This window comes from Mobula hypostoma, chromosome 25 (genome assembly GCF_963921235.1).
Source record: "Mobula hypostoma chromosome 25, sMobHyp1.1, whole genome shotgun sequence".
NCBI classification, from domain to species: domain Eukaryota; kingdom Metazoa; phylum Chordata; class Chondrichthyes; order Myliobatiformes; family Myliobatidae; genus Mobula; species Mobula hypostoma.
The window spans coordinates 26,636,897-26,662,226 of NC_086121.1; the positions used below are offsets into that span (position 1 = coordinate 26,636,897).

Genomic DNA, 25,330 nt, shown 5'->3' on the forward strand with positions numbered 1-25,330 from the left:
AAAGACACACAAAATCAAGTTTCTGACAGAGCCTGCTCTTCTCAAGAATGATCTGTTTATGTGCACCATGTTTTGATCACAACAACTTTCAGAGGAACTTAGAAGAAGAATTGTGGGGATGCATAGAACATAGAATAGTACAGCACAGTACAGGCCCTTCGGCCCACAATGTTGTGCCAACCCTCAAACCCTGCCTCCCATATAAGTCCCCACCTTAGATTTCTCCATATACCTGTCTAGTAGTCTCTTAAACTTCACTAGTATATCTGCCTCCACCACTGACTCAGGCAGTGCATTCCACGCACCAACCACTCTCTGAGTAAAAAACCTTCCTCTAATATCCCCCTTGAACTTCCCACCCCTTACCTTAAAGCCATGTCCTCTTGTATTGAGCAGTGGTGCCCTGGGGAAGAGGCGCTGGCTATCCACTCTATCTATTCCTCTTATTATCTTGTACACCTCTATCATGTCTCCTCTCATCCTCCTTCTCTCCAAAGGGTAAAGCCCTAGCTCCCTTAATCTCTGATCATAATGCATACTTTCTAAACCAGGCAGCATCCTGGTAAATCTCCTCTGTAGCCTTTCCAACGCTTCCACATCCTTCCTATAGTGAGGCGACCAGAACTGGACACAGTACTCCAAGTGTGGCCTAACCAGAGTTTTATAGAGCTGCATCACTACATCGCGACTTTTAAACTCTATCCCTCGACTTATGAAAGTTAACACCCCATAAGCTTTCTTAACTACCCTATCTACCTGTGAGGCAACTTTCAGGGATCTGTGGACATGTACCCCGAGATCCCTCTGCTCCTCCACACTACCAAGTATCCTGCCATTTACTTTGTACTCTGCCTTGGAGTTTGTCCTTCCAAAGTGTACCACCTCACACTTCTCCGGGTTGAACTCCATCTGCCACTTCTCAGCCCACTTCTGCATCCTATCAATGTCTCTCTGCAATCTTTGACAATCCTCTACACTATCTACAACACCACCAACCTTTGTGTCGTCTGCAAACTTGCCAACCCACCCTTCTACCCCCACATCCAGGTCGTTAATAAAAATCACGAAAAGTAGAGGTCCCAGAACAGATCCTTGTGGGACACCACTAATCACAATCCTCCAATCTGAATGTACTCTCTCCACCACCACCCTCTGCCTTCTGCAGGCAAGCCAATTCTGATGGTGGAAAAGGCTACAAAAGCATTTCTAAAAACCTGAGTGTTCATTAGACCACAGTAAGAGAAACTGTCTACAAATGGAGGAAATTCAGTACTGTTGTTACTCTTGCTAGGAGAGGGCATCCTACAAAGATCAAACCAACAGCACAACGTGAAATGCTGGAGGAGGTAAAAAAGAACCTAAAGGTAGCAGCCAAGAATGACGTTCATGGAAGGACACCATGGAGGAAACCACAGCTCTCCAAAAGAAAGCATTGCTGCCCATCCCAGGTTTGCAAAAGACCACCTGGATGTTTCACAACGCTTCTGGGACAATGTTCTGTGGACAGATGAGACAAAAGTTGAACTTTTTGGCAGAAATGCACACTGCTATGTTTGGAGGAAGAAGGGCACTGCACACCAAAACCTCATTCCAACTGTGAAACATGATAGAGGGAGCATCACGGTTTGGAGCTGCTTTGCTGCCTCAGGACCTGGACAGCTTACAATCATTGAAGGAACAATGAATTCAAAATTGTATCAAGAACCTTACAGGAGAATGTAAGGGTAGTGGTTCATCACCTGATGCTTAATAGAAGTTGGCTGATACAAGACAATGATCCGAAACACATCATGAGTAAATCAACAACAGAATAGTTTAAAAAGAAGAAAGTTTGTGTTTTGGAATGGCCAAGTCAGAGTCCAGGTCTTAACCCAATTGAGATGCTGTAGCATGACCTGAAGGGGGCTGTTCATGCAAGGCATCCCAGAAATGTTGATGAGCTGGAAGTTTTATATGGAAGAATGGTCTAAAATTCCTCCTGTCTGTTGTGCAAATCTGATCAGCAGCTACAGGAAATGTTTGGTGGAGGTTATTGCTGCTAAAGGAGGTTCTACCAGTTATTAAACAAATAGGTTCACATTCTTTTTCCAGCATGGACTGTGGATGATTAAAAAATGTGCTCAACAAGGACATGAAAAGTACTGTTGTTTGTGTGTATTAGTTTAGGCAGATTGTGTTTGTCAGTTATTGTGACTGAGATGAAGATCAGACCACATTTTATGAGAAATTAATGCATAAAACCCTGTAACTGCAAAGGGTTCATGAACTTTTTCTTGCAACTGTATATTGTATTGTAATCTTTGCCAGTCTTCCACACTATCCACAACTCCACCAATCTTGGTATCATCCACAAATGTACTAACCCACCCATCTACATTTTCATCCAGGTCATTTATATACATTATGAACAGCAGAGGTCCCAGCACAGATCCCTGCGGAACTACACTAATTACAGACTTCCAGCTTGAACAAGTCCCTTCAACCCCTACCCTTTATCTTCTATATGCAAGCCAGTTCTGAATCCAGACAGCCAACTCGCCGCAGATCCCAAGCATCTTAATCTTCTGGATTAGCCTCCCTTGAGAGACTTCGATAAATGACTTACTAAGATCCATGTAGACAACATCCACTGCCCTACCCTCACCAATCTCATGGTGATGGTGTAGATAGGAGGGATTAGTGTTTGCACATTTTTGATTTATTTTTTGGCTGGTCAAAACTGTGGTGTACTCTTCTATGTTCTACTAGACATGCCAGGACTTCTGGTATAAAGCTCTCATGTGAAACAGTTGTTTAAAGTCTATCTGTAGAATGGACTACCATGATTTACTTTACAAAATAAAATATTTACTTTACAAAATAAAATAATTTGAATTATGAGCACTAAAACAGGCAAATAATCATATGATATACTTCCAGATAATACCTCCCTGATCCTTACAGCCCTTTCTGCCAATTTACAAAGTGGATAAAAGCACTGGAACAGAATGACTAGACACATTGATTAAGCAAGCCTCAGCGTAGTAGTAACTTCACTAACAGCACAACAGTCCAACGTACAGTCACTGATGAGCAACATATCATTGCAGCTACAAAGAAGCCACCACGGCAGCTGTATTTCATTAGGAGTTTGAGGAGATTTGATATCTCACAAAAGACACTCACACATTTCTACAGATGTACCATGGAAAGCATTCTACCTGGCCGTATCACCGTCTGGTACGTAGGTGGAGGTGGGTGGCTACTGCACAGGATCGAAATAGGCTGCAGAGAGTTGTAAACTTAATCAGCTCCATCTTGAGCACTAGCCTACAAAGTACCCAGGACATCTTTAGGGAGCGGTGTCTCAGAAAGGCAGCGTCCATTATTAAGGACCTCCAGCACCCAGGGCATGCCCTTTTCTCACTGCTACCATCAGAAAGGAGGTACAGAAACCTGAAGGCCCACACTCAACAATTCAGGAACTTCTTCCCCTCTGCCATCCGACTTCTGAATGGACATTGAACCCACGAACACCACCTCACTTTTTAAAATTTCTACTTTTGCACTACTTATTTCATTTAACTATTTTATATATATATATATATATATATATATATATATATCTACTGTAATTCATTTTTTACTGTTATTATATATTGCATTGTATTGCTACCACAAAGAAATTTCACAACATATGCTGATGATATTCAACTTGATTCTGATTCTGAACCTGACAATGTACAGTTTCTACTGCACAACATGGCACTGCCCTTGCCTTTTAAACAGTTAATCTGATACAAGTTGTTGGAAGTGTCACATGCTCAATAAACCACAAGACTGACTGCAATATGCAGACACTAGAGAGACTGAAGATGCTGGAAAACTGGAGCAATACATATAAAATGTTGGAGAAAAATCAGGAGGTCAGGCAGCATCACTGGAGGGAAATGGACAGGCATCATTTTGGGCTACGACCAGAAGTCCTGATGATAGGTCTTGGCCCAAAACCTCAACTGACAATTTCCGTCTGTAGATGCTGTGTGACCTGCTGAGTTCTTCCAGCATTTTGTTTGTATGGCAACACGTATATTGTTCTTCTAGGTAACAAATCCACATTGAAGAGTAGTTTGTCTGCCCACGCCATATCCTTGACTAACTGAAGATCTCCCCTGGTTTAAACTATTCATTCAAAGCACCCAATAAAGACAGGTTTCAATCTAGCCAGAGGGAGCTGGTAACCTTCCTGCAGTTCTTCTTAAAGAATATTTGATCTCTACAAAACACTATCTCCAGAATATGGCATTTTGGCACCTTCTCTCAGTAATCTGATGCGCTGTGCTTCAGAAGTGAGAAGAAAATACATTTGTAAATGCATTTATGAGCTATTTTAAACCAGCCTGAACACAGAAAATGACGGAAACACTCACCAGCTCAGACAGCATCTATGGAAAAAGAAACCGGGCAAACATTTCAGGACAAAGACCTTCTGTTGACTGGAAATGTTACTCTATTTTAATTTGCACAGATGTGCCCTGGCCTACTGAATTTTTCTTTAATTTTCAGCTTTTATTTCAGATTTACCACACAGTTTTTTCTTATTTTACTTAAAGTGGCTCTTTCAAAAGACTATACGTCTGTCTTAAATTGATCCACTTGTCCATCTCGCACTGTATGCTCCTGGCATATACTTAGTCACACCTCCCATTCACAGCAGCACATGAGAACCAAGCATATTGCAGTGTGATATTTAACTATGGATGGCATCATCACCATGACTGATTATATTTACCAATTAAACCACACATTACTCCTGCAAAAGCTCATCAGTATAATACCAGACTTAAAATAAAATTAAAATCATAACAGGTTGTAGAGTCTGAGTTTATGTTCCTTTGAGGATAAGAGATGAAGGAGAATTAATTAAACTCTGTAGTTTGATTAAGTGAGTTCATCAGATTGACAAAGGCCATTTCCTCTAGTGGGGAGTCCAGAATAAGAAGTCAAAATCTTACAATTAAAGCCAGGAATTTAAAAGCTGGTGGAAAGCTGGGACAAGCACGCCAGTTTTCCCCGGGATCAATAAAGTATTACTATGACCATGACTATGTTTTCATTGGTGAGTAAGAGTGGAGAGAGTTAGAAGCTTCAAATTCCTGGGTGTTAACAGCCCAGGTAACCTGTCCCGAGTCCTGCACATAGCTGCAAAACACAAAGAAGATGAGCCAATGCCTCTAGTTTATTAGAAGCTTGAGGGAGTTTGGCATGTCACAAATTTCTACTGATACACCGTTGTAAGAATCCTGACTACAGGCATCATAGGCTGGTATGCTAATTCCAATGCATAGGAACGCATGAGGCTATAAAGGGTGGCAGGCTCAGCCCTCTTCACAATGACAGCACCTACAGAAGGCCCTACTCCACCTTTCATCCAGGACCCCCACCTTCCGGGTCATGTGCTCAGGCAGCCTCAAGTCCCCCACCGCCATGTTCAGGAACAGCTATTTTCCTCCGACCATCAGGTTCTTGCAGTGACCTACACTAACTTAATCCTACCTCAAATTTAGGAGCTGGGGCATTATGTTGCAGAAATACAAGTCATTGTTGAAACTTGATCACCCCGTCACAGGGAAGTTACTGGCAAGCCGGAGGGAGTGCAGAGATTGACAAAGAACGAGAGGACTTGAGTTTTGGGGAGAGGTTGGCCACACTAGATTGTAGAATGAGATCAAGATCACTTAATGTCACTTCTCGTGCACAAATGTAAAGGAGAATGAAAAAATTGTAACTGCAGATACATGAAGCATAAATAATACTACAAAAGATAAAGAACACAATAATAACAAAAACACACAACGAAAAAACATACGGTCGTGCGTACATAGAGAGGGGGAGGGAGGGGGCAGGGGAGAGAGATTATATGTCTATAAAATAGCGGGCTATACATAAAGTGACTGACAAGGAATAATAAAGTAGTGGTGGAGTTAGTGGGTGGAGGTGTTGATCAGCCTTACTGCTTGGGGAAGGTATCTGTTTTTGTGCCTGGTGGTCCTGGCACCGATACTACATAGCCTCCTCCCTGATGAGTATCAGCAGGGTGGGTGGGATCCTTCCTGACTTTACGGGCCCTTTTCTGACACCTTTCAGGAACCTGCAGCATTTTGAGAGTGTTACCTTTCAGTATATATGCCCTTGATGGCAGATAGGCCGGTGCCAGTGATGCGTGGGGCTGTTCTGACTATCCATCGTAGAGCCTTCCTGTCCACTGCAGTGCAGTTCCCATACCAAGCAGTAATGCAGCTTTTTAGGGTGCTCCCTACTGTGCATCGGTAGAACGACGGGTGTATGATCAGCTCACTTCAGCCTCTTCAGAAAGTAGAGGCGTTTGATGAGCTTTTTTGACTGTGTAGGATGTGGACTGGTACCGCGAGGGGATGTGTGTGATGTGTACTGCAGGAAGTTTAAAACTTCTTGCCGTTTCTGCTGCTGTGCTGGCGATGTGGGGGTGGGGGTGGGGGTGGGGGGGGTGTTGTGGTGTAAGTTTGCCTTAACTCTATAACCATCCCCTTTGCCTTGCTGACATTAAAGAAGAGGCTATTTGCCTAGCAACATACCTCAAACTCTTGGTGAACTTATAGTAGTTTATAAAATCATGAAGATCAAAGACTTTCGCCGGTTTGGAGAGCTCAAAGCTAAAGGCGCGGATACAAAATAAGAGCGGAGAGATTTAAATAGGACTTGAGAAGTGACTTCTTTACAATGAGGATGGTGAGCACCAGAGGAAGTCATCGAGTTGAGTACAACTGCAACATTTAAGAGACACTTGGATAGGTAGATGGAAGGCAAGAGTTTGGAGGATTATGGGCTGAGTACGGGCAACTGGGACTAGCAGGGAGGACTTCCAGCAGAGGGGCCAAAGGGCCTGATTCGGTACTGTATTACTCTATAAATCAGCAAATGACTTGTCTCTCATTATGCAAAACACACAGCCGTGCACAAAAAAAGTCTGTTTTTCTCTTTACTGGCTTATATAATTTATGCTTTGTGCGTTGTCAAACCTATGCGCCTCTGATGCTGCTGCGGGCACGATTTCCATTATACCTGTCCTTCGCAGCACTTGCGTACCTGGCGTTAAACTCGACTTGAATCGATGAAATCTAAATCAATCTGCACCCCCCCCGCAAAAAAAACTGCTGAGGACCACGTGTTGTGGGCGGGGGGACGCAATAAAAATAATCAAACGAGCTGACAGAAAGTTTCAGTGGCGTGAGAAACGGAAGCAAGAGAAGTGAGTGGGCCAGGCGAGCCAAGATTCGGGAAGGGGGTAGCAGGGCAGAGGGGCAGAACGGCCTGCTGCTCGGGAGCTTTCGCCGACTCCCACGCGGCGGGAGGCGATGCAGGTCGGCGGGCCGAGAGCAGGCCGGGCGCGGTCGACAGCCGGGGGAGACGGACCGCGGCGGGGTCCGTGTTGATCCCTCCCCCCGCCCCCCGCCCCCCGACCCCCGACCCCCGACCCCCGACCCCACGGCACTCACAGTCTTCCCTGTCCGACTTCATTGCCCCGAGCAGGCCCGTTGTGTGCGCGGGTGTACGGGGGAGAGCTCTCTCCCAGCTCCTCTCTGTATCACCGTGCGTTGCCGCTGCCGCTCCTCCTCCCAGCCCAGGAGGAAGCCGGCGGAGCTTCACCTGCACTGGCAGGAATTTGACCCCCGGGACGCTGGCTCCCTGCTCAAACATGATGTCACGGGGAGGCAGCCAGACACTGGGAGAGCTCCTGCCCGGCACACCAGAATGGGAGCTGAGGGAGGAATTCCCTTCCGCAGCTTGTAATTCGATCCCACAACCTGGTCCTATTGTCTCTGGATCCTAAAGCTCTCCTCTCAGGTGGCGGCTAACCTTGTTTTAAAGAGAGCTGCCTCTCCCAAACCCTAACTGAGGGGATCGGCTCCCTGGGAACCTCAGCTCTGCAAACTCGGCCTCAAGGGAAGAAGCTTTCTTTATTTCTTTTCTGTCTGGTTTACATTTGGATTTATGAGATGATTGCAGGATCGCGGGCTCAGGGATTTTTTTTTGCCGACAAGGCTGCCAAACGCCTGCTGACACCTGCATCATGGAATCGGTATAAATGACTTGTGTAAAGAACTCAACATTGTTATTGGACTCTGTCAACCTCGTGGTTTGTAAAATTGCTTTACAGCCCCTGAAATGCTTTTCAAAAAAAAGTGCAGCAACTGTTGTAAAACAAGAAATATAACAGTCAATATGTGCGCAGCAAACTTAAATAAACAGCTTTTAAAAAAAAACAGACAATATCTAACCCTCCCACCCATGTTGATAATGGGATGTTTATTGGCCAAATTTTCCTTGCATTTTCGAAAAAAAACCCCTCAGAATCACACCAAAAAGACAACAACTTTTCAGTTCTCACTGTGATGGTGCGTTTTTCTTTAAGAGATTAGCTGCATTTATTGCTAACAACTTCCTTTTAATTACAGTGGCTCACAGCAACAATACAGTACATTTACATCTTTTCAAACAAATTCCAACTGGATATCAAACTGGCTGAGAGTTTGGGTAGATTGGCTTTGTCATTATAACATATCAATAAAGCTTTCATATTTGAGGCTTACTCACAGTTTGCACAGTTTACTATTACTACAAATAGGTTGTGAGAAATATCACATCAGTGGGAAAGCAGTCCTTCCCAACATCTCAAAATGTGAGGTCATAAACAAGAAATTTGTGTTTTTATTCTCAGAGTTTCTGGCAAAAAATAACAGAAAATTCTATCACAAACGCGAGAAAATCTGTAGATGCTGGAGACCGTTTACTCTTTTCCATAGATGTTCCTCCAGCATTTTGTGTGTGTTGCAGGAGAAAATTGTGCTTGATGAGGTGAAAATAGGCTCTGTCAGTTACAATCATACACAATCACAGTCCACCTAATTTGATCTGCAAATAATGTATTACATTCCTTCATTGGCAATCCCTCGGGGTCAAGGACCTGTTTCTGCTGTGGTCCATGAGGGGGTACCCAATGAGGGCAATATGTGACTCTAAATTCTACAACAGATGAGACAGAAGTGATTGAAGGGACAACTGGGTGTTGATCTCCTGTCATTGAAACTGGGCTTCTGTGTCCCCCTGACATATGATATTGTGGTGTGCCTCAGGGATCTGCTCTGGGACCCCTTTTCTTCGTGACTTTTATAAATGACCTGGATGAGGAAGTGGAGGGATGGGTTAGTAAATTTGCTGACGACACAAAGGTTGGGGGTGTTGTGGATAGTGTAGAGGGCTGTCAGCGGTTACAGTGGGACATTGATATAATGCAAAACTGGGCTGAGAATTGGCAGATGGAGTTCAACCCAGATAAGTGTGAGGTGGTTCGTTTTGGTAGGTCAAATATGATGGTAGAATATAGTATTAATGGTAAGACTTTTGGCAGTGTGGAGGATCAGAGAAATCTTTGGGTCTGTGTCCATAGGACATTCAAAACTGCTGCGCAGGTTGCCTCTGTGGTTAAGAAGGCATACGGTGCGTTGGCCACCATCAATCGTGGGTTTGAGTTTAGGAGCTGAGAGGTAATGTTGCAGCTGTATAGGGCCCTGGTCAGACCCCACTTGGAGTACTGTGCTCAGTTCTGGTTGCCTCACTACAGGAAGGATGTGGAAACCATGGAAAGGGTACAGAGGAGATTTACAAGGATGTTGCCTGGATTGGGGAGCATGCTTTTTGAGAATAGGTTGAGTGAACTTGGCCTTTTCTCCTTGGAGCGATGAAGGATGAGAGGGGACCTGATAGGGGTGTATAAGATGATGAGAGGCATTGATTGTGTGCATAGTCAGAGGCTTTTCCCCAGGGCTGAAGTGGCTAACACGAGAGGGCACAGTTTTAAGGTGCTTGGAAGCAGGTACAGAGGGGATGTCAGGGGTAAGTTTTTTTATGCAGAGAGTGGTGAGTACGTGGAATGAGCTGCTGGCAGCGGTGGTGGAGGCAGATACAATAGGGTCTTTTAAGAGACTCCTGGATAGGTACATGGAGCTTAGAAAAATAAAGGGCTATGGGTAACCCTAGGTAATTTCTAGTAAGTACATGTTCGGCACAGCATTGTGGGCCAAAGGACCTGTATTGAGCTGTAGGTTTTCTCTGTTTCTTAGTGCCATTCACAAGTTCTCCACTTTGAGTAGCCATGGGTCAAGGATTCTCAGTTACCGGAGGGAACATTACATCTTTTCAAGAAAATTTCGAGAATAAGCTTGAACTTTTTTTTCCTGCTTTCTACCTGGTAATCTCATGAGTTAAAGGGCTCAGAATTAAAGCTCTCCAGACTCGGAACAAAACATCGACTGTTTACTCTTTTCCATAGCTGCTGCCTGGCCTGGTTTTGGGAGTATGGTGTCACTGATAAACTGTTTTGGAAATGCACCTGGTGTTGCTTTATTGATCTTTAACAATCATTTGGTTCCAAAAAGAAGTGAGACAATTCAGAATGCATGGGTGGAGGCATAGTTATGGGTTAATGTTGTCCCAAAAGCTGGGAAGATATCTTCATTTTTGATTTTATATGGCAGGCAGAGCCATATTTTAAAGCATAATTAACAACTCTACAACATAGCACTCTTTCACCATAGCATTGATGTGTCAGCTAAGTTCTGTACCATTGTAAGGCTTCAAACCACAACTTCCTGACTAAAGGGCCTAATCAAAAATGATGTCTGATTGCTCTTGCTTTGGCAATAGTCTGATTCATATTCCAGATGGAGGCTGCTTTCTCAAAGGAACCAAACAAATTCACACCTGTATTGTGAGGTGTGTCCTGAGACTGAATCTGTTGCGGGACAGACTGAGCTTTGATGTGCATCTGACCGTGACCTGAGATTGTTTTTAATACCATCCAGTTTAAACTGACTTGGCTCTGGATTTAACCCAGACTATACCTGACCTTGGTGTACAAATTGCTGACATCAGGTTTCTACAATGGAAAAGAGTTCTGAAAATTTGCTTTAAAATATGAAAACTCAAAACTCACTAAATTGCTGAGAGTGAAAACAACAAAATATTCAACAAAATAAAACCAGGTGTGAGCCACTTTGCCCATCGAGCACGTTCCAAACTTCAAAGTAGATTGATTATTGAAGTACATTTATGTTACCCTGTACTACCTTGAGATTCAAATTTTGCAGGCATTAAAAGCGAAGAATACAATGAAATTTTACAAAAACACTAACAACCAATATGCAAAAAAAGACAAACTCTGCAATAAAAATAATACAGAGAACATGACTTGTAAAATCCTTGGAAGTGAGTCTGTAAGTCATAGAATCTTTGTATCCATTCACTCCATTAAAAGAAGAGTACTGATCTCTGTTTTCATTGATTTCAATATCACAGCCATCCAGCAGATTCCATAAGATTCATCAGCCTCTGTGTGAAGAAATGTCTTCTCATTCTTCCCTACCTCTTACTCTGAGACTGACCCCAGTTCCAGAGTCCTAACCCAGGAGAAATATACTTCCTGCATCCAGCCTCTGTAGAACTACGAGAATTTTATAAATCCCAGTGAGGCATCTTCTCAACATGTACAAGCCCAACTCACTCAATCTCTCCTTGGTTGGCAAATCCTCCATCACTAAAACTAGTCCAGTAAATATTTGCTGCATTCTTTCTATGATACCTATAGTTATCTCTTAAGGAAAAGTGACCAAAGCTAAATAATCCAGGTGCAGCCTCAGCAAGACCCTACATAATTCATATAAGGCTTCTTTACTCCTGTACTTAAATCCTTTCAAATAAAATCCGAAGTACTATCTGCTCTCTTAACTGCTTACCGCAGCTGATTGTGATCTTCCTTTTTTTTTGGCGTGTGCCTGCGTGTGTGCGAGTCTGTGCGTGTGTGTCCATACGTGCGTCCGTGATGATGTCCTTTTCATGGCTTTTACAAGGCGCGGAGCGAGAGAGAGACTGTGTGGCTCGCCACTCCTCACACAGACATTTTCACTGTATTTTCCCTTTATTTTACGAGGTCGAGTTACGATCTCGACACTCAACCCAGCGCGGATGGAAAGCGCACTTGGGAGCGGACCCGATTAGTTTTGAACCTGGCATCCTCCGCTCCCGGGTCCGGCACCGATGTCGTTGCGCCACCAGCCGGCCCTGATTGTGATCTTTCAGTTACTTGTGACATGGACATCAAGGTCAATAAATCGCAATCTATTACCATATGATAAATAATCCACTTCTATTTTTTTTTAACCAAAATGGATGATCTCACATTTTTCCAAATTATATTCTAGCTACCAAGTTCCCATCCACTCTCTTAGTTTGTTAACAAATCCCCCTTACAACACACAATCCTAATTTTGTATCAACAAATTTAGAAATGTGACATTTGGTCCCATCAACATTACCATTGGTAGAGCTGCAGTCACAGAAACACTCATTGCCCTACTGGTTACATCCTGCCAGATTGCGAGGGGCTTGTTTATTCTCACTATTTGATTTCCGTCTGTTGATAAATTCTCTGTCTGTACCAATACATTACCTCCAGTTCCTTCTGATTTAACCTTATTGAACAATGTCTTGTATGGGACCTTACTGGAAAGCCTTCTGTAAATCCAAATGTACCACATCCAGTAGCTCCTCATAATTTATTCAATTACCAATATCATTGGACCTTGAGTAGATTAATGATTTTCCTTTCAGAAATCCAAACTAACCCAGCTCATCCTATTATCCTTTTCCTGACCTCTTCCATATCTTTCAAAACTCCAGGATACCGTATAGATTATCAGGTCATTGTTACCTACTAGCATTCGGACTCACTAACTTCTGCAATACTTCTCTTTTACTAATGTTACTTTCTTTAAGTTTTTCAGTATTGTCATACCCTTGGTCCTCTGGTGTTTTTGAAAACTTTATTTGTAGCTTCTGTGATGAAAAGACACAAAATACTTGTTTGATTGTGCTGGCATTTCCTTAATCCCCATTACAAAGTCTCCCACATTTGTCCCTTTTTGCCATTTACATGATCCTCTAGTTTTTTTTCCTTCAGACATACCAGCTTTTCCTTCAGACATTACAGTCCATTTTATATTTCTCACCAAATTATTCCCACATTTTGACTTCATTTTATCGATTTCTTATTCCTCTCTTGCTTCAGTTCTAAAATGTCTCCAATTGTTAGGCCTACTACTGTTGTAACTTCATAAGCCTATTCCTATAACATCATCTTTAATTTCTCCTGCACTCAGGAAAGCACCACTTTATCTGTTGTGCTTTCGAGCCATCAAGATTCTTTGTTCAAAACATGTTTATTCCTTTACATGCTAACCTTTTAATGTATCTTCCCAATTCACCCCTCCTTCCTTTGCAGTATTCTTTGTTTAGATTAAGACTCTTGATTTCCAGTTGAATTGTACGATGTACAAACTCAAAATTTCAATCTATATTGCAGTTGCCCTTCATACAGCCCTCTATTACAGGGTTATTAATTAATCCATTTTCATTATGCAACTCAAGATGTAGAATAGCTTTAAAAGGTAGTTGGTTCCTTAACATACTGATATATAAACCATTTTATAAATACTTTGCTTCCTGAAGGTCATTATAGCCGGGAGAGGAAGAGGGATAAGCTCCCACTACCTATTAAATGCTCCCAGTGGCATGTGTCTCAAATGGCCTCTGACAACCAAGTCCAGTTTCTGGCCTTCATGTGTGGTTTAACTACTCAGCCCAGCAGAACCATTTCTACTGACAGGAGAAGGGGAAACGATGGATCACTGATGCCTTAAAACCAGTCGCTTTGGCCAGATGGGGCTCATCAGGTCTAGTAAAAGGATCTCAAACCACCACTGCACACCCACTCACAGGGAAGGCTTCGGGAGTAAACCCCCAGGAAAAATCCATAGCTGGAGTACCTAAGGTAGTCCTATGTTGAGTTCAATGCTGACTGTCAAACCCTGTGACGCCACTGGTGCTAAACTGTATTGTCAGCTGTGTGGAGAGGGGGAGGCTGCTGCACGGGCAACTGCTGGTTCTCCAAATCGTACTGCCCGGGCTTGCGTATTGGCTTGTGTATTACATAGTCAACTAGAACGCAATATCCATGTTCAACCCCAACCTACAGAGGGTCTTTTATATACATATTTTTAACATATATATAGGCTCTTCCATATTACTATTAATTTGTCCTGGCCTATTTTTATGTAGTCTGAAATCACATGTGTTTAATGTATTACCTGCGCTATCAACACTTTCAATGCCTTTCCTGATATTGTAACTAGAGTTTGATTGCCTTTAAACAACTCCCACACTGGTTTTCTACCCTTTACTCTTTCTTAGGGTCACCTAGACTGTAACACATAGCGATAAAATTAGGCCATTTGGTCCATCAGATCTGCCTCACCATTTCATCATGGCTGATTTAGAATTTCTCTCAACCCCATTCACCCTGTAACTAGTCAAGAACCTATCAATGTCCATTTTAAATATATGCAATGATTTGGCCTCCATGCTGTCTGCAGCAATGTATTCTACCATCTGACTAAATAAATTCCTCCTCCTCTGTGTTCTAAAGGGATGTCCTTGTACTCAAAGGCTGTGCTCTCTGGTCTTAGACTACCCCACCATAGGAAACATCCTCTCTAGGTCCACACTATCTAGGCTTTTTCAATATTCAATAGGTTTCAATGAGATCTCTCTTCTTTCTTATAAACTCCAGTGAGTACAGGACCATACCCATCATACGCTCATCATACATTTGAACCTTTCATTCTCAGAATCATTCTCATGAACCTCCTCTGGGTCCTCTCCAATGCCAGCGCACCATTTCTTAGATCAGGGGTCCAAAATTGCTCACAACACTCCATGTGCAGTCTGACCAAAGCCTTATTAAAGCCCAGCATTACATCCTTGCTTTTATATTCTAGTCCTCTCAAAATGCATGCTAACATTGCATTTGCCCACATTACCACTGACTCAACCTGCAAGTTAACATTTAGGGAATCCTGCACGAGGACTCCCAAGTTCCTTTGCGCCTCAGAGTTTTGCTTCCCATTTAGAAAATAGCCTATGCCTTTATTTCTTCTCCAAAAGTGCATAACCATAAGCTGCCTTGCACTGTATTCCATCTGCCACTCCTTGGGATCACTCCTAATATGTCCGAGACCCCCTGCTTCCTCAATACTACCTGCCCCTCCACATATCTTTGTATCATCCGCAGACTTGGTCACAAGGCTATCAATTCCATCATCCTGACCATTGATATATAATGTGCAAAGAAGCAGTCCCAACACCGACTTCTGCGGCACACCATTATGCACTGGCAGCCAACCAGAAAAGGCCCCCTTTATTCCCACTTTTTGCCTCCTGCCAATCAGCCAATCTTTTATCTGTGCGAGTAAATTTCCTGTAATACTACGAGCTCCTATCTTGTTAAGCAGCCTTATGTGTGACACCTTATCAAAGGCATTCTGAAAATCCCAAGTAAACAACACCCACAAACTCTCTCTTGCCTACCTTGCCTGTTATTTCCTCAACGTATTCTAACAGATTTGCCAGGTAAGATGTACCCTTAAGGAAACCAGGCTGTGCCCCCAAGCACCCTGAAGCTTTACCCTTTATAATTAACTCTAACATCTTGTCAACCACTATTCAGGCCAACTGGCCTATAATTTCCTATCTTTTGCCATATCAGTTGATCCAAGATCAATTCTCACCACTGCACTGATTTCACACCATACTATTAGAGCTGTACAACCTCCTTTATGTTTTTGCCTGCCCTTCCTACATGTTGAATACTTTAGAATATCAGCTCCAGGTTCTTCTCATCCTCCTGACACACTTTTCAAATGGAAACTGATCAAACCCATTTACTTCCACCTATGCCATTTTAAATCATCCACCTTGTTATAAAAGCTGTCAGCATAGCCTGCCACTGACACTGACCCCAAAGAGACACTTGATACATCCATCGACATAGTTAAAAAGAAGCCTGGGTAATGTACTGAGCCTAGCTGGTATGGCTCGGTACAGTCTGGCTGGAACCCGAATACTCTGGCTGAACACACACCCAAATGGACCTGAGTCACTCGTGAATATTTACGTCCCATCTCTAGTTTGTATTGATAACAAGCTCTAATCCTTTCACACAGCGAGTTCACCTTTTAAATAATGACCTGAAGTTCCAGTTTACTGTTTCAAAACAAAACCACCCAGCTATTTGTTCACATTATTTCAAGCAATCCTATAATACAATAGCAAATGCCCCTTCTCGCACTAAACAATGGATAGAGTGAAGTTCCTGCATGGAGCTCCATTACCAAGTGTTCAATTGTCCAATTTTAAATGGAAACCAGGAGATAAACTCTCTGGACCAAGACATTCCAGTGATTTGGAAACATGGAAACAGTCTGTGAGATTAGGACAATTTTCACAATCTGTGGATATCCCGACATATAGATTGTTAATTGGCTCCAAAGGTAGTCATAGCCGAAGGGTGGTAGTGGGGACAAGTTCCCACTGCTAAACAAATGCTCTTCATGGCATGTGTCTCAAACAACCTCTGACAACCAGTCCAACTCCTGGCCTTCACGTGTGGCATAGTTCTTATGTCTGGTGGAGCTGTTCTCACTGACAGGAGAAGGGGCAACGGCGGGCGCCTTAAAACCAGTTGCTCCGGGCAGATGGGGCTCGTTAACCACAGATGGTAGCTCATCTAGGAGAGGGAAAACTCCAATTTCAAACCTCCACGGCCTTGCGGCTATACCCGCTTACGGGAAAGGCTTTGGGAATAAACCCAGAGGAAAAATCTGGAGTCGGAGTCCCAAAGGCGGCTGACTGCTGGACCCAGCACCGGCATGGCAACTCCTGCGATGCTGCTGGCACCAAACCGTACCGACTTTCGTCGTTCCTTTGGACCTGTCATCAGCATGGAGAGGGGGTCCCACTGCATGGGCAACAGACGGATCTCCATACCAACTCTGCCCTGGCTTGCACCCTGGAAAGGCCACTTCTAGTGACTACCAGAGGCGCAGTACCCATGGTCAACCACGACCAACTGAGGCCACACACACACACAGTTAATTAAGGAGGAGAGCAGGTCAGGGCTTGAAAATTCTTGGGGTACTTCAAGTCAAGGAAGTACCTCCATAGTGCTTTTGTTTGGAAGTCACTGGCAGTAATCCACATATCACACATATCTAAATCATCCACATAAAACATAACCAGTGTATGAGAAACTGCTTCATCCAGAAATCTGGAGAAGTACGCATTCCAAGAGTCAGAATCAGAATCAGGTTTACTATCACCGGCATATGTCGAGAAATTTGGTTCCTTTGCGGCAGTGGTACAATGCAATACAATCTGATTTCTTTTTTTAAAATCTGATTTCTAAATGGATGTTGAACTTGCCATGTGATTTCTAAAAGGACATTGAATCCATGGACATTCTGTTAATTTTTTTTTCTGTATTTGTACTATTTTTAATTTAACTATTCAATATGCATACATATACTTACTGTAATTGACGTAGTCACTTATTCTATTTATTTATTTATTGACATTTTCTATATCATATATTGCATTGTACTGCTGCTGTTAAGTTAACAAATTTCACAAAATATGCCGGTGATATTAAACCTGATTCTGTTCATCCAGAAAAAAAAACTGTGAATTACAGTATATATATAAAACTGTAAAATTAAATAAGTGGTCCATTCAGAAAGCTGACGGCAGAGTGGAAGAAAGCTTTATTCACTTTATTGACTGCCTCTATTACAGAAAGCATGATCTCTGGTGTACTGTGTCTAATCTTCAGTGAGCCTCAAAACATGGTGGATATGGGCACAGGAATCATCGCTGGGAGCCTGCCGCTGCGAAGGCCTGCAAGGATAGCTTCGTCCTGGAAGCTATCCTTTTACTGTCAGCAGAAGCTGGGAATGTTGATTACACTGCAGCAGCAAATATACTGAGCACTCAATGTTTTGGATGGTTTAGTTCCAGCTGATCTGGGCTGTGAGTGGTGTGTGTTTATGTCTATGGTTATGTTCCAATCCATCATGGTCCACTTCTCAATATCATCATCCTTCTTCTGTTAAAATAACCCACTGAGAACCTATATCTTTCTCATTCTATCTTCTGGGCTTTCTTTTGCTTTACTCCTCCCTTGCATTGGCGATTGTGCCAAAAGCCCTGAAACTTCCTGTCCAAAACTCTCTTGATTCCATTTAAGATGTTCCTTTACACGATCTTATTGAGCCCTAATCTCTCACTTACTACCCATACCTTTGCGTCTTTAAGGTTACTGTCAAGAACCTTGGGGCATTTAACAAGTCAAATGGTCAATGTTGCTTGCATATAGATTAGAATGAAAGAGAAGAAAGGAGAATTGGTACATTGATGTCACAGGCAAGGCTGTATCTTCATTCACAATATCAAGCCGACTGAGTATCTCAATGTAAATTTATTATCAAAGTACAAGCCCTGAGATTCTAACAAATTCACAATAGCTACCCAAAAGAATCAATGAAAAACTACACAAAAATGGACAAACGACCAATGTGCAAAAGAAGACAAAGTGTGCAAATACAAAAAAAACAAATAAAAAGAATAATAAATAAATAGGTAATATGTAAAATTGAGAAGGTGAGTTGTAGAGTCCTTGAAAGTCAGTCCATAGGTTGCGGAATCATTTCAATGTGGAGGTCAGCGAAGTTATCCATGATGTTTCATGAGCCGGAGGTTTGAAGGGTAATAACTGTTCCTGAACCAGGTGGTGTGGGACCCAAGGCCCCTGCACCTCCTTCCTGATGGCAACAGTGAGCATGGCCTGGATGATGAGGTTTTGATGATGGAAAGCCTAATATTTAGGTTTACAATGGCAAATTGGAAGTTATTAGCTACCAAGAACCCTCTGCTCACCTCAAAAACTGCCCTTAGTGCAATGGAACAAGAGGAGTAAAGGAATAAGATCATGTAAAGCTAAGAAGTTTCACAAGACCCAGATATTTTATGAAGGCACATAATTGGATGAGTAGAGATAACAGGCTCCTCCTCACTGCCGTGACTAACACTGTCAGCCTGAAGGAAATATTAAGAGCGTCTCCTTGGTGACGCAACATGGAACCGGTTTATTTGAATGGAGCAATTACCACATTCTCTGGCTGAGAAGGAGACAAAAGGACGGAGGAATCTCAAAACACTGAAAGCTATAGCCAAAGAAGGAAGGAACAGGAGGAGGAAAGGTTGACATATAACATCTTATCATCTCTGAAATACCTCTCATGCCATAGCTGACTTTGTACTGAAATAATGGGTCTTTAGTGGAAAACAGATGATAATAAGTCAATGGGAATTATGGAGAGGGGTGTAAACAGGCGGCTCCCTCACTCTCATGCGTATTATTCTATCAAGTTCTCAATTAAATATTGGAAAATCTGGCAACCGTTTTGGCCACACGATACCCTACAAACTGCAGAGAAATGAATATCCAATTGTTCTAAGTTGAATGAGAAAGGCTGACCTACAGAGCAGAGGAACTCACTCTTTTTCACTTTACTCTTCATCTAATCAGGGCTTTACCTGACCTGAGAACAAAAGACCTCTGTGTGGTGGGGTAGTTGGGGGGGGGGGGCATGATGAGATTCCAGCCGAGGCTCCGAAAGAACAATCCGACATTTGACGAGTGGGATAAACAGTTTCATGAGAGACCAGTCACTCATTTAACACCGTTAAACAAAATTATATTATCATCTGTCACTGCTCAGTTTGTATAATGAATTCCAGCCTCAGGTGACACCACATTTGTCTTCCTCACAAAATTTGTGGCGTGCTGGCAGACAGACAGGGCGAGGAGCCAGAACCACGTCCTGTATATGAGGGTGTTCTGCTTAAATGCTACGATGAGGTCCAATATTCATAGCTGGGAGAAACTGGAACTGCTGCATTCCAACAGGTCTCTGGAATGTCTTTTTTTATCTGGATCATTACATAATTCATAGAATGATTAGCTCTGTGAAAACGCACACTCCGAATTGTAGCGAGGAGTCGCACAGGGCAGGAGGGCCGAGCCTCGACTCCCCATCTGTGCCTTCAGCCAGGAGAGCTTTGAGCCAAGGAAATCTGGCCTCCTGTTTATGAACCCTTTCTCCTGTCGGAGTATGTGTGGATTCTTGGTGAATGGGGAGGCAAAAACAGTGCAAAAATGCCACCTGACAAAATACCAGAGACCTATTAAGTGGTCACGCCTCAGAGTTAGAGGTTTCAAAGATACATTTAATGTCAGAGAAATGTATGCAATATACATCCTGAAATGCTTTTTCTTCGCAACTATCCATGAAAACAGAGAGGTGCCCCCAAAGAATGAATGACAGTTAAATGTTAGAACCCCAAAGCACACCCCCCCCAGCTCCCCTTCCTCCCACACAGAAGCAACAGCAAAGCAATGATCCCCCCCCCTTCCACCAGCACAAAAAAGCATCGGCACCCACCACCGAGCACTCAAGCAAAGCAACAGACTTGCAGTACCCCAAAGACTACTCGTTCACCCAGTATTCGACATATCATAGGCTCTCTCTCTCCCTAATAAGGGAGAAAGAGGTATCTCCATTTCACAGCGGGAGGGGAGACATAACAAACAACTCGCTGTTTTACCATGTTAAAAGCCCGTTGTGTTGCTTTTTCCGAGCCCTGTGCCCAAAAATCTCAGGTCTCCGAGCACACAGGCAGAGATCTTCCGATTCCCAAGACACACCGATTTCCTGCCGGGACACTGACCTTCGATCTGCCCGTCACCACAGCCACGAGATCCCGGGCCTCCGAAGGCAAGCTAAGCTCTTAGGCCACATCCTTGGCATGCAGAAATAGACAGCATATACTGCACAAAAGCAGACCATTCAGCCCGAGTAGTCTGTGCTAGTATTTATCGTCCACTCTAGCCAACATCCATCTTTCCTCATTTAAATCTACTTGATATTCTTAACAGCCTTCTGATTCATTTGCTTGTCTTTAAGTCTGCTTGCTCTATTTACTTCATGCTCTCTCTGTGATAATGGGTTCCATATTGTCACTCATTTGGTTGAGAAATTTATTCTCATTTCTCAGTGACCATAACACACTGACATCCACTGGTTAAGCTCTTCCACACATGCTGACACATTTTCTTTGCATCCACTCATTCAAAGCCTTTCATCTAAAGATCTCCACTCAACAGAAAAGAAACACCCTCTGTTTCAAAATACATTATCGAAGGATGCATAAATTAAATGGCGGAGAATCTCACCTGGTCCCTCAACACAGCTCCATCGCCAAGAAAGCCCAGCAGCGTCTCTACTTTCTGCGAAGGCTGAGAAAACTCCATCTCCCACCCCCCATCCTCATCACATTCTACAGAGGATGTACTGAGAGCATCCTGAGCAACTGCATCACTGCCTGGTTCGGAAATTGCACCATCTCGGATCACGAGAACGTGCAGCGGATAGTGAGGTCAGCTGAGAAGATCATCGGGGTCTCTCTTCCCACCATTACAGACATTTATACCACACGCTGCACCCATAAAGCCAACAGCACTGTGAAGGACCCCACACACCCCTCATACAAATTCTTCTCCCTCCTGCCATCTGGCAAAAGGTACCGAAGCATTTGAGCTCTCATGACCAGACTGCAACAGTTTCTTCCCCCAAACCATCAGACTCCTCAATACCCAGAGTCTAGACTGACATCTACATTATTTATTATTATATTGTAATTTGACCTCTACTGTGCCTATTGTCTTGTTTATTATTTATTGTACTGCCCTGCACTGTTTTGTGCACTTTATGTAGTCCTGTGTAGGTCTGTAGTCTGGTGTAGTTTTTGTGTTGTTTTATGTAGTCTAGTGTAGCCTTGTGTTGTCTCACTTAGTCTAGTGTAGTTTTGTGTTGTTTCATGTAGCACCATGGTCCTGGAGAAACGTAGTTTCGTTTTTACTGTGTACTGTACCAGCAGTTTGTGGTCAAAATGACAATAAAAAGCAACTTGACTTGACTTGAACATTCTGAACCAAATTGAGCCACCTCCAGTTTAAATTCCATGCGGAATATTTTGGAGGATCAAGAACCAAGAACCAAGCAGACCGGAGTAGGCCCCAAGCCTCAATATCAGTTTGTCATATTAGCGGGCTATTCATCCTTTCCTGACAACTTAATGTTGCATTTCTGGTATCACTCTTGTAAATCTCTTCTGTCTTTTCCAGTGCATACTTATTGTTTTGTTAACATGGCAATCGGAACAGTAGAATCAGATTTATTATCAGTAACATACAGTATGTTGTGAAGTCATTAACGGCAAGTCAGAACCCATGAGAGAGGTGCACTGCTTAGGGATCAGGGGATAAGATAAATCTAATGTCAGCAAAAGCTGCACCCTCACATGTCATCATGAAGGCAAAGCGAGAATACTCACAGAAAATTCGCAGACACCTTGCTGACTCTGGAGACACATGCCGCATGTGGCAAGGTTAACAAACCGTAACAGACGACAAGTCCACACTGCACGTCAACGACAGCGGCGGCTCCCTTCGTGCCTTCTGTGCAGGATTTGCCACAACGAACGACGTGGCATTGAGGAGAGCCCCCCCTGCCCCGAGGAAGACACACCCTGTCTGGTTGCAGCCAAGGTGAGGAGGATCCTAGCCAGGGTAAACCCCTACAAAGCTGAAGAGCCGGACAACATGAGGGATTGTGCAGCCCAGCTAACTGAGCCTTAACAGGCATTTTTAACATTTCTTTGCAACAGTCCACTGTCCCTGCAGGCTTCAAGGCAACCACTATCATTTCCATGTCCAAGACAGCAACAGTAACTGGCCTAGATGATTATTGCCCAGTGACAGTGACTTCAACAATCATGAAGTGCTTTGAGCAGCTTGTAACAGATTGTATAAAATCCCACCTTCCAGCTACAATTGGAACATTTCCAGTTTGTCTACTGCTGAAACCGAAGCACTGATGATGCCATGGCCTTGGCCCTCACTCCATCGTGTCCCACCTAGAAAACAACACCCCTTACACCAGAATGTTGTTCATCGACATTGGCTCTGCATTTAACACGATCACCCTTCAGAGGCTGGTGGATAAACTGTCCTCATTGAGATTCAACAGCCATCCCTGTAACTGGATCTTGATGGAAAGAAGACCCCAGTCAGTCGAAGTTGGCAGCAGCATCTCAAGCTCCATCACACTGAGCACCGGTGACCGCCCCCCGGGGTTGTGTGCTCAGGCCGCTACTGACTCACGACTGCACTGCCAGAGCCAGCTCGAACCACTTCATCAAGGTCACCGATGATACAACAGTGATTGGCCTCATCAGCAACAGTGATGAGGCGGGATGAGGAGAGAGGTCTAAAGAGGCTTTTCAAATGGCGTGCACGTAACAGACAATCTAACCAGCACCCCCTCATTAGTCAAGAAGGCACAGCAACGTCTACACTTTCTGAGGAAAGTGAGGCCTGCAAAGCTTCCAGCCCCCATTCCAACAACTTTCTACAGGACTATCGTCGACAGTGTCCTGTCTGGCTGCATCCTTATGTGGTATGAAAGCTGCAAGGCAGCAGACCACAGAAACCTAGAGAGGACAGTAAACACCGGCAAAAGAATCATTGGGGCCTCCCTCCTCCCCCATCCCACCCTCATTTGTGACAGTTACTGGGAGCAATACAAATGAACAGCCCAAAGCGTTGTTGAGGATCCCTACCATCCATCCCATGATCTCTTTGACCCACCACAGTCAGGAAGGAGATACAGGAACATCAGGACGAGGACTGTCAAACTGGGTAACAGCTTCTTCCCTCAGGCTGTGAGACTAATGAATACCCTGCCACCACGGAGGCTTCATCACTAGGACAGTGAGCTGTTTATTGTCTATCTGTGCTGCACATTTCACGTGCATTTTGAATTACATTTTATTAATTTATTTGTGGTAATGTTTTGTTTTATGTGCTAAATGGTGCATGTATTGTGGGTGCACCATGATCCAGAGGAAGGTTGTTTCGTTTGGTTGTATTTATCTACAGTCAGATGACAATGAGCTTGAACTTAGAATGCTTTATCTTCTTGTTATTTATTGCTATTTATTTATATTTACATTGCACAGTTTGTTGTCTCCTGCATTCTAATTGATCTTTCATTGATCCTGTTGTTACTATTTTATAGATTTACTGTGTACGCCTGCTCTACTCGCTTTACACCTATGACAGTGGCAAAGTACAGCTTCAACACCATATACAAGTTTGCTGACAACACCACTGTTGTGAGCCTTTTCAAAGGTGGTGATGAATCAGCAAACAGGATTGGAGACTGAAAATTTGGCTGAGTGGTGTAATAACAACAACCTCACACTCAATGTCAGTAAGACCAAGGAACTGATTGTAGACTTCAGGAGAGGGAAACCCAGAGGCCCATGAGCCGGTAATCATCGGAGGACCAGAGGTGGAGAGGGTCAGTAACTTTAGATTCCTGGGTGTCACTATCTCAGAGGACCTGTCCTGGACCCATCACGTGAAGAAAGCAGAACGGCGCCTCTACTTCCTCAGGAGTCTACAGAGATTCGGCATGTCATCGAAAACCTTGGCAAACTTCTATAGATGTGTGGTGGAAAGTGTGCTGACTGGCTGCATTATGGCCTGGTATGGAAACACCAATGCCTCTGAGTGGGAAATTCTATAAAAGGTAGTGGATTCGGCCCAGTACATCATAGGTGAAACCCTCCCAACCATTCAGCACACCTACATGAAATGCTAGCATAGCATCCATTACCAAGGATCCTCACCACCCAGCCCGTGCTCTTTTCCCGCTGCTGCCATCAGGTAGAAGGTACAGGGGCCTCAGGACTCACACCACCAGGTTCAAGAATAGTTACTACTCCTCAACCATCAGGTTCTTGAACAAAAGGGGATAACTACACTCATTTAAGGTCTCTTTTATCTTGTTATTTCATGCTCATTATTTATTGCTATTTATTTATATTTGCATTTGCACAGTTTGTGGCCATTGACCCTGTTCTATAGATTTGCTGAGTATGCCCACAGGAAAAAGAATCTCAGGGTTGTATGTAGTGACGTGTCTGTACTCTGATAATATACTTACTTTGACTTTGAAGAAAATGAATCTCAGGGATGAATACAATGAAATAGATGTACTTTGATAATAAAACTTACTTTAAACTTTTGTACTTGAAATTTGAAATTTACTGTTTTATGACAGCAGTATAGTGCAATACATACTGTATAACATTACTAGAAGTGTTCTTGTGTTCATGGTCCATTCAGAAATTTATCAGTGCAGGAGAAGACGCTGTTCTTAAAACGTTCAGTGTGTGT

The 25,330-nt window shown here is 43.4% G+C and overlaps 1 protein-coding gene across 4 annotated transcripts in view; it reads right to left on the reverse strand.

Annotated features, from left to right (window-relative positions):
* The window catches only part of LOC134337820 (kazrin-like), a 719,044-nt gene that overhangs the window by 233,132 nt on the left and 460,582 nt on the right, over nucleotides 1–25,330 (reverse strand). Inside the window, exon 1 of one of the 4 annotated variants that reach the window (XM_063033092.1) lies at nucleotides 7,515–7,985. The exons of the other annotated variants lie outside the window; for them this stretch is intronic. Coding sequence (XP_062889162.1) covers nucleotides 7,515–7,716 — 202 coding nt within the window. The 5' untranslated portion in view covers nucleotides 7,717–7,985. Of the gene's footprint in view, nucleotides 1–7,514; nucleotides 7,986–25,330 lie in introns of those variants that run through there. 4 annotated transcript variants of the gene reach the window in all.